The following is a 10,000-nucleotide window of genomic DNA, read 5'->3' on the forward strand; positions in this document are numbered from 1 at the left end:
TTTTCTTCATTATTTGTCTCCAAAACCAAAATGAAAAACAGATGATTCGTTTTTTTTCAGTTTTGATTTTGTGTTTAAATGAAAAATGGAAAAAATGGATAACGACCGTTTAACCGTGACTGCGATGTCGGACTTTTGCGCTGCACGCGGACTGAACCAGGACTGATCCAGGTTCGGGATCAGACCGGGACCAGACCGACACTGAGACCAGACCGGGACCAAACTGGGACCAGAGCGGGACTGAGACAGAGACCGAGACCAGGCTGGGACCAGACCGGGACTGAGAGCCGGACCAGACTGGGACAAGACCGGGACTGAGACCAAGACCAGGCTGTGACCAGACCGGGACTGAGACCGGGACTGAGACCGGGACTGAGACCGGGAACTGAGACCGGGATTGAGACCGAGACCAGACTGGGACCAGACCGGGACGAGACCACACTGAGACCAGACCGGGACCAAACTGGGACCAGAGCGGGACTGAGACCGGGACTGAGACCGGGACTGAAACCGGGATTGAGACCGAGACCAGACTGGGACCAGACCGGGACCAGACCGGGACTGAGACCCGGACCAGACTGGGACCAGACCGAGACCAGACCGGGACTGAGACCAAGACCAGGCCGGGACTGAGACCCGGACCAGACTGGGACCAGACTGAGACCAAGACCAGGCCGGGACCAGACCGGAGGCTCAGAGCCAGCAGCAGGGCCGGAGCTCGAAGCTGAGGCTCGGACCCTGCGGAGGCTCAGAATCAAAGCTCGAAGTCCGTTCTGGTTCCAGTCTGGTTCTGGTCTGGTCCCGGTCTGGATCAGTCCTCGTTCAGTCCGTATGCAGTTCAAAAATCTGGCATCACAGTCACAGACGTCACGTAAACGGGAAACAGTCATCTGTTTTTTTCCATTTTTCATTTAAACACAAAATCGAAAACTGAAAAAACGAATCATTATCTGTTTTTTCATTTTGGTTTTGGAGACAAATAATGAAGAAAACTTTTTTTTTTTCATTTTCTGATTTTTGGTTTTACATTGAAAAATGAATGAACGAGCGACACACGGATTTGTGTACCATTTGTTTTATTTTATAATTTTAGTTTTATTTACTTTTGCTTTTTGATGAGTTTTTTGAGATATTCTAACGGGTGAACAGTGTAAAAACTCAATCGTCTCGCCTCGTTCACTGACCTGCTGCTGTGAGAGGAAAAGAACGAGTTTGTTTTGGAAAAGGAGCTTCAGTCGCCATGTTTGGGTCAGTAATCAAAGAAAGAGAAGAAGAAGAAGAAGAAGAAGAGACCGAGAGAAGATGAAGGGACAAGATGGAGCTGTCAATCAAACGCTCTGAATGAGACTGAAGGAGAGAGGGAGGAGAAAGAGAGGGAGGAGAAGGAGGAGGAGAGAGAAGGAGGAGAAGAACAAGAAGGAGAGAGAGGGAGGGAAGAGAAAGAGAAGAAGGAGGTGGAGAGTGAGAGAGAGGAGGGAGTAGGTGAGAAAGGGAGGGAGGAGAAAGAGAATGAGAGAAAAGGAGGAGAGAGAGAAGGAGCGAGTGGAAAAGAGGAAGAGAGAGGGAGGAGAAGTAGGAGGAGAGAGGGAGGAGTGAGAGAGAAGGAGGAGTAGGAATAGGAGAGAGAGAAGAAGATACTGGAAAGAGAAGGAGAGAGAGGGAGGAGAAGGAGCAGGGGGGAGAGAAGGAAGTGGAGAGGAGGGGAAGAAAGGCGAGGGAGTGGAGGAGAGAGTAACAGGAGGAGAATGAAAGATAGAAAGGAGAAAGAAGGAGACGGGGGCATAATGAGGGGGAAAGAGAGGAGAGTGAAAGATAGAAAGGAGGAGAAAGGAGAAGAAGAAGAGAGGGGGCATAATGAGAGAGAGAGAGGGAAGAGGGAGAAGGAGAGGAGGAAGAGGAGGAGAGAAATGGGGAAGGGAGGGAGAGAGAGGAAAGAGGAGAAAAGAGAATTAGAGAGAGGAAAGGAGAAAGAGAGGAGGAGAGGAGAGTGAAAGAAAGGAGAAAGAAGGAGAGAGGGGGCATAATGAGGGAGGGAAGAAGGGGAGAAGGAGGGAAGAGAGAGGGAGGAGATGAAGGACGAGAGAGAAGAGGGGGAGGAGAGAGCTGAGGAGAGGGAGAGAGAGGGAAAGCGAGGAGAAAGAAAAATAGAAAGGATAAGAAGGAGCGAGGGAGGAGAAGGAGGAAGAGAGGGAGGAGGAGAGGGGGAAGGAGAGAGGGAGAGAAAGGGGGAGGGAGAGAGTAACAGGAGAGAGATAGAAAGGAGAAAGAAGGAGAGAGGGGCATAATGAAAAATGGAGGAGGAGAGGAGGGAGAGAGAGGGAGAAATGGGGAGGAGAGGAAGAGGGGAGAGGAGAGAGGGAAAGAGGAGAGTGAAATACAGAAAGGAGGAGAAAGAAGGAGAGGGGGCATAATGAGAGAGGGTCATTAGAAAGAGGGAAGGAGAAAAAGAGGAGGAGAGGGGGAGAGGAGGAGAGTGAAAGATAGAAAGGAGAAAGAAGGAGGGAGAAGAGAGAGAAAGAGAGGAGATGGTGAGAGAGGGAGGACAGAGAGACTGAGAAAGACGGTGGGAGGGACAGAATGAGGGGGAGAGAGCGGGAAGTGGAAAGAGTGAAGAGGAGGAGGAGGAGAGAGAAAGAATGAGAAAGGGAGGGGGAGAGAGTGAAAGATAAGAGAGGGGGAAAGAGGATAGAGGGAGGGGGAGAGAGAGAGATAATGAGAGAACCATCAGAGCCTTTCAGATACTGGAACCTGCATCATCTGCCACACACAGAGAAAGAAGAGAGAGAAAGAAAGAAAGAAAGGTGTTTTGTTTTTCTTTTTCTTTTTTAAATTAGTTTATTATTTATTTATGTATGTTTTTTTTGTTTTTTTTTATCAAGGCACATGAATAAATATTTAACAATTAACAATTAATCTCACAAAAGAAGAGACGATTTTCACAAAACATCGCAAAAACCTTCCACTATCGTTTCATTCTTCAGCTCCAAACTCACATCTTTTAATCTGCGTTTAAACCGGCGTCTTTTGGTTTTTACTTTTATTTATTTATTTACCTCCATCATTTCATGTTAAAGTATTTACGACCAGTGTAGTTTTATTATACTTGCCAATAGAAGTTGCTGATACGATGCATATCTCGATACTGTGAGGTTTCGGTTTGATACGATATATTTCAAATCGATTCGATACGATTCGATAAAAAGTAAAGTTTAAATCATGTCTGTGACGCTAAAAGTCTTTGTTAAATCACTTCTTCTTGTGCAAAGTTCATATGAAAAACATTTTAATCATCAAAACAGTGAAAATGTCAAATGTGTCGCATAAACGAGTTTCCTTTCACTAGACCACAGGTGTCAAACATACGGCCCGGGGGCCAGATCCGGCCCTCCAAGACCTTTAATCTGGCCCTCGGCTGATTTTCTACTAAAATATTTTAATTATATTTTCTATTAAAATCTTGTTAATTTTCTGTGGTGTTTATCACAGCAGCGTCTCCAGCGTCTCTGTACGTGGCCCCTCCCACCAGAGCAGCACAAATGAAGACTTGTCTCTTTCCAAACGCTCTTAAAGGACGATCGTTTTGACTGTTGACCGTGACACCCTCATCAGAAAAATGTCCAACATGAGAAAAGTGGAGCCGAGTGCAGGATTTTACAACAAAAATTGACTTAATCCTTTTTACATACAAGTTCATGTTAAAACTTTGTGTTGAAATTGTATTTTTCTTAAAGTTTCAGGTTGTTCATAATATTATAATATTTTGTTAAAGAAAGAGTTCATCAATTAAAAAAGATTTCTGTAATAGATTTGTGTTTCTCTGCACAAATATTTGAACTTATTATTATTTTTGGGGTTTATATGACATGAGTTTTCTGATCCGGACACTTTGGGATCAAAGTCGGTTGGACACGACCCCCGGACCAACAATGAGTTTGACTCTCCTGATCTAAACAAACAACTAAACTGTAGCTGTAATAAAATAATTTAGTAAAATATACCAAAAAATACTCTTGGTGATATATCGATACAGCAGCCAACAATATCGATACTGTATCATCACATTAAATGATACGATATATTGATATTTAGATATTTTTGCACAAGAGGTAATTCCATAACTGTTACGTAGCAACCATAACATCAACATCTAAGACCCCGTTTTACACTTTAAATCCGCGTATCACCGTATCACTGAATCACTGTATCGGAAATTATTTGTGTCCAGGCTAGTCGTATCTGTGTCCGCAATCCTTCCTTACCCACACGACTTGGAGCATATTTGTTTACATGTTACAGAAACTAAACTTAAAACCACATGGCTCATTTGCATAAACTGAGCGCTCAAAAAAAACTGTTCGCTCCTTGTGTCGCTGATGTGGTTCAGCTTCTGTCGGACTAAAGGACACAGTGACTCAGTGGAATATGAGTGTTCTTTCTGTGACAGAGGGATGTTCTGCTGATGGTGAGTCTGTTCTGTGTTTCTGTCGTGTTGGAGATGGTTCACGTTAAACTTTTCAGAGATTAAAACGTCTGCAGGTCGTACACACAGACACACGTTTATATGAATGGACATATGTTCTAAACTCTTGGCGGTGACTTATTTCATCAGAGTATCAGTGTTTTCAGGCGTCCACACGGTGCCGGATCAGATCTGTGCTCAGGTGAATTCGTGGGAGCTGGAGGCACCAGATCGTTTCGTCTCTGGAGCCTTTTTCCATCGGATTAGTGTGAACGAACACTGCATCCACAACAACAAGGACTCGAATATGTACTAGTGAGGACTGGGGCGAATTTACACAACAGTTATGATTAGACCACATGGTTCCCAATCTTTTTCACAGACAAAATTCCAAAACTTTTCCATGACTTTTTCATTGACCTAAAGTGAATTTTTCCATGACTTTCCAGCTTGACAGGTGTGACCGAACATCCTTATTTACCCAAAACAGTCCCACAGGTTCCAAATCTTTTTCACTGACAAAATTTCAAACCTTTTCCATGATTTTTCATGAGCTAAAGTGAATTTTCCATGACTTTACGGCACCTACATGTGTAGAATTGATCAGACTTTTAAGGCGAAATATGAAATGTTAATCATTTCCTCTCACCTTATGGTTTGGGATTATAGTTTTTTAACATTCAAAATCCTGCATTTATTGTCGTGCTCTTTTAAACAAAAGGCGCAGACGTTCAGAAATACTCAGAATAGAACGCTGGATTTATGTGAAAGAGATACTAAAATTCCATCACCTTTCCCAAACTTTCATTGACTTTTCGTGGATTTCCATGACCGTGGGAACCCTGACACTAATAAAAATATATGTCAACACTTTTATTTTGTTAAATGAAGATTAAAACTGTCAGAAAAAGTCCTTGTTTGGGCATAAATTGTCTCATTGTGTCATTTTGATGGAGTTTTCTGTGCTGATGACATCAATAGAGGGATTGTTTTTTATTTTTATAGTTTTCTTTTCAAATTTTTTCCACTTAACTGATGTAAAACTCTGGTAAATATTGACCACGGGAACTTTCCACCAAACCGAGTCATAATTAGAAAAACGTCTTCTAAAGCCTTTGTCTCGGTCTGTGTGACGTCGGGCTGTTCCTTGTTGTAAACGTGAGAAGAACACTTTTAGCAACACGAGTATCTCAGAGCTTTGATAAGAAAACCTCAGACTGAGTGTCTCTGCTGTGTCCACTCACTGCCCACATGGATCAGATGTTTGTCCCTTATCTCCCTCCGTAGATCAGCCCCTTGGCCCCACATCAATAACCTGCCCCGGCTTTGTTCTGGTTTGGCTTCACCGCTCCAGCGCTCCACTGCTCCAGCTAACCACTGTCCACGAAAGGGCTAACCACTCTGCCAGTGCTAACCCCAGTGCTCACAGCTAACCCTCACACACACGCACACACACACACACACACACACACACACACACACAGAGATCTTTGTGTAAACACTGCAGCGGTGGGTGGGAGATGTCGTCGAAAGTGAAGCTGAAGACGTGAAAAGTTCATTGTTTTAAAGCAGAATTCTCCAGACTGAAGCTCAACAGCCTCAACATCTCCAACTCCTTCACTCCTCAACTCACACACATGTGACTAGGCCTAACCCATGTGTTGGGGAGTAACAGATTACATGTACCGGAGTTATGTAATCAGAGTACAAATGATGAGTAACTGTATTCAGTTACAGTTACTGTTTCAGTGAGTGGGAATTGGATTACAGTTACTTTGTTGAAATAAATGGATTACACAGAGGGATTTTCCTGTTTTCACATTTTGAGCTATTCCTTAATTCCACTCATTGCCGAACACTAAACCAGGTCTAAAACCAGGTCTAAAACCAGGTCTAAACCAGGTCTAAACCAGGTCTAAACCAGGTCTAAAACAAGGTCTAAAACCAGGTCTAAACCAGGAAAACCAGGTAAACCAGGTCTAAACCAGGACTAAACCAGGACTAAACCAGGTCTAAACCAGGTCTAAACCCAGGTCTAAACCAGGACTAAACCAGGTCTAAAATCAGGTCTAAAATCAGGTCTAAAACCAGGTTTAAACCAGGACTAAAGCAGGACTAAAACCAGGTCTAAAACCAGGTCTAAACCAGGAAAAAACCAGGACTAAACCAGGACTAAACCAGGACTAAACCAGGTCTAAACCAGGTCTAAAACCAGGTCTAAACCAGGACTAAATCAGGTCTAAAACCAGGTCTAAAATCAGGTCTAAAATCAGGTCTAAAACCAGGTTTAAACCAGGACTAAAGCAGGACTAAAACCAGGTCTAAAACAAGGTCTAAAACCAGGTCTAAAACCAGGTCTAAAACCAGGAATAAACCAGGACTAAACCAGGTCCAAAACCAGGTCTAAACCAGGTCTAAAACCAGGACTAAACCAGGACTAAACCAGGACTAAACCAGGTCTAAAACCAGGTCTAAACCAGGTCTAAACCAGGACTAAACCAGGACTAAAGCAGGACTAAAACCAGGTCTAAAACAGGGTCTAAAACCAGGTCTAAACCAGGAATAAAACCAGGTCTAAAACCAGGTCTAAACCCACGTCCAAACCAGGACTAAACCAGGTCTAAACCAGGATTTAACAGGACTAAACCATGCATAATATTAAAATGATAATATTAATAATAATAATAAGTCACACCAATGTATAAGTCACAGGAAACACTCAAACCATGAAAAAAGTGTCACTTATAGTTCAAAAAATATGGTACATTTGAATGTTCACGTTGGACTAACGGCCCTGATGAGTGAGATGCAGGTTATTATGTGACGAGCGCAGACACTGGCGTCTTCGTGAGGACGTGAGGAGCCCCTCTCCGCCCCACCCCGACCTGGCACCGCCGGATGTCCCGCAGTGTCTGGAGAAAAGAGAAACTGAGTGATCCGAACACAAATGTCCGCTCTGTTTCAAAGTCCAGAGTGCACCGGTCTGCGCCAATAACATTATTATTAGTTTTTACAATCTTAAACGGGGGGAAAAAATGGCAACTTTAAAAAGTGAAGATAAGAACTAAGAAAAAAAGTGATTGTTTTTCTGTTCTTTCTTGGAATTCTGTCATTGTTTGATAGGATTGGGCGTTAAGTACTTTTCACTTCAGCCTAAACCCTTTCGGTCAAGATCCACGGGGTTGTATCTAGGTTTTGTTTTGTTTTGTTTTGCTGCAAAATGACCGAATAAACTAAACTACTACTATAATGTTGGATTGTTGTGGCTGTCAGTCGGCTGCGAGGGCGTTTAATGGCTCTTTTCATTTGGTCTTCCGATAATTTATGTCATTAGGTTCTTTTTTGAGACCAAGAGTTTTGTTTTGTTCTTTTGTTTTCATGAGTGACAGTTTCGTCTGCTTGTTCAGTGACAGAACTTCACACTTGTGTCGTTTTTCTTCTCCGCTCTGGCCGAGGCTCCAGAACCTTCCTCTGTCCATCTGTGTCCGCGGTGTGAAACCTGATCACTCCTGCACCTTCTGCTCCTCTTCATCAATAATTAATACGAGAACAGTGATTGGCCCCTGGGTCAGAAGGACAGACACGCCCACGGATACGCCCACTGACAAATAGACACGCCCACAGACCAATAGACACGCCCACAGACCAATAGACACGCCCACAGACAAATAGACACGCCCACAGACCAATAGACACGCCCACAGACAAATAGACACACCCACATATGAGGGAGCGCTGTGATTGGTCGGCTTCTTTTCTACATCAAGAAAGAACATGCCCTCTGCTCCCAAATGCTGGAGGTGTTAGACATTAAAAGTTATAACATTGTCCCCACATCAAAAACCTGCCTGAAGACGTTTCAGATGTCATTCGAGCATTTTTGACTAATCTAGCGATCTCTCCTGGGCCCTATTCAAACCCTCCAAATGCTGCGTTCAGCCTGGGACGTCAAAAAACTCGCTGGACGCCTCTGCAGTTGATTTTAGACGTCCCCGACATGCATCTTGGATGTCGTAGTCGACCATTCAAGAAAAATACTTGTCATGCATCCATGGCGTCCACTGCTCTGGAAACAAGTGCCATTTCCTGGTCGTTTCCCAGGAACAATGGCAGACCAGGTCGAGAGAGTCGTTCAGTCCTGGTTTAGTCCAGGTGTAGTCCTGGTGTAGTCCTGGTTCAGTCCTGGTTCAGTCCTGGTTCAGTCCTGGTGTAGTCCTGGTTCAGTCCTGGTTCAGTCTGGTTTAGTCCTGGTGTAGTCCTGGTGTAGTCCTGGTGTAGTCCTGGTTCAGTCCTGGTTCAGTCCTGGTTCAGTCCTGGTTTAGTCCTGCTGTAGTCCTGCTGTAGTCCTGGTGTAGTCCTGGTTCAGTCCTGGTTTAGTCCTGGTTTAGTCCTGCTGTAGTCCTGCTGTAGTCCTGGTTCAGTCCTGGTTCAGTCCTGGTTTAGTCCTGGTTCAGTCCTGGTTTAGTCCTGCTGTAGTCCTGCTGTAGTCCTGGTGTGGTCCTGGTTTAGTCCTGGTTTAGTCCTGCTGTAGTCCTGCTGTAGTCCTGGTGTAGTCCTGCTGTAGTCCTGGTTTAGTCCTGGTGTAGTCCTGGTGTGGTCCTGGTTTAGTCCTGGTTTAGTCCTGGTTTAGTCCTGCTGTAGTCCTGGTGTAGTCCTGCTGTAGTCCTGGTTTAGTCCTGGTTTAGTCCTGCTGTAGTCCTGGTTTAGTCCTGCTGTAGTCCTGGTGTGGTCCTGGTTTAGTCCTGGTTTAGTCCTGGTTTAGTCCTGCTGTAGTCCTGGTGTAGTCCTGCTGTAGTCCTGGTTTAGTCCTGGTTTAGTCCTGCTGTAGTCCTGGTTTAGTCCTGGTGTAGTCCTGGTGTAGTCCTGCTGTAGTCCTGGTTTAGTCCTGGTTTAGTCCTGCTGTAGTCCTGGTTTAGTCCTGGTGTAGTCCTGGTGTAGTCCTGCTGTAGTCCTGGTGTAGTCCTGGTTCAGTCCTGGTTTAGTCCTGGTTTAGTCCTGGTTTAGTCCTGGTTTAGTCCTGCTGTAGTCCTGGTGTAGTCCTGCTGTAGTCCTGGTTTAGTCCTGGTTTAGTCCTGGTGTAGTCCTGGTAGTCCTGGTAGTCCTGGTTTAGTCCTGGTTTAGTCTGGTTTAGTCTGCTGTAGTCCTGGTTTAGTCCTGGTGTCCTGGTGTAGTCCTGCTGTAGTCCTGGTGTAGTCCTGGTAGTCCTGGTTAGTCCTGGTTTAGTCCTGGTTTAGTCCTGGTTTAGTCCTGTAGTCCTGGTGTAGTCCTGCTGTAGTCCTGGTTAGTCCTGGTTTAGTCCTGCTGTAGTCCTGGTTTAGTCCTGCTGTAGTCCTGGTTTCCTGGTTTAGTCCTGGTTTAGTCCTGGTTTAGTAGTCCTGGTGTAGTCCTGCTGTAGTCCTGGTTTAGTCCTGGTTTAGTCCTGCTGTAGTCCTGGTTTAGTCCTGGTGTAGTCCTGGTGTAGTCCTGCTGTAGTCCTGGTTTAGTCCTGGTTTAGTCCTGGTTTAGTCCTGCTGTAGTCCTGGTTTAGTCCTGGTGTAGTCC

At 44.8% G+C, this 10,000-nt stretch overlaps 1 protein-coding gene across 1 annotated transcript in view; it reads left to right on the plus strand.

Moving 5' to 3' along the window:
• bcas3 (BCAS3 microtubule associated cell migration factor) overlaps positions 1 to 10,000 on the plus strand; it is a 988,864-nt gene that overhangs the window by 463,383 nt on the left and 515,481 nt on the right. The window contains exon 23 of the mRNA XM_055166948.1: positions 2,591 to 2,598. Within this exon, the coding sequence (XP_055022923.1) occupies positions 2,591 to 2,598 (8 nt within the window). The remainder of the gene's footprint in view (positions 1 to 2,590; positions 2,599 to 10,000) is intronic.

The sequence above is a fragment of the Boleophthalmus pectinirostris genome, unplaced genomic scaffold (genome assembly GCF_026225935.1).
Source record: "Boleophthalmus pectinirostris isolate CB_2022bp ecotype Guang Dong unplaced genomic scaffold, ASM2622593v1 HiC_scaffold_9, whole genome shotgun sequence".
Classification (NCBI taxonomy): Eukaryota; Metazoa; Chordata; class Actinopteri; order Gobiiformes; family Gobiidae; genus Boleophthalmus; species Boleophthalmus pectinirostris.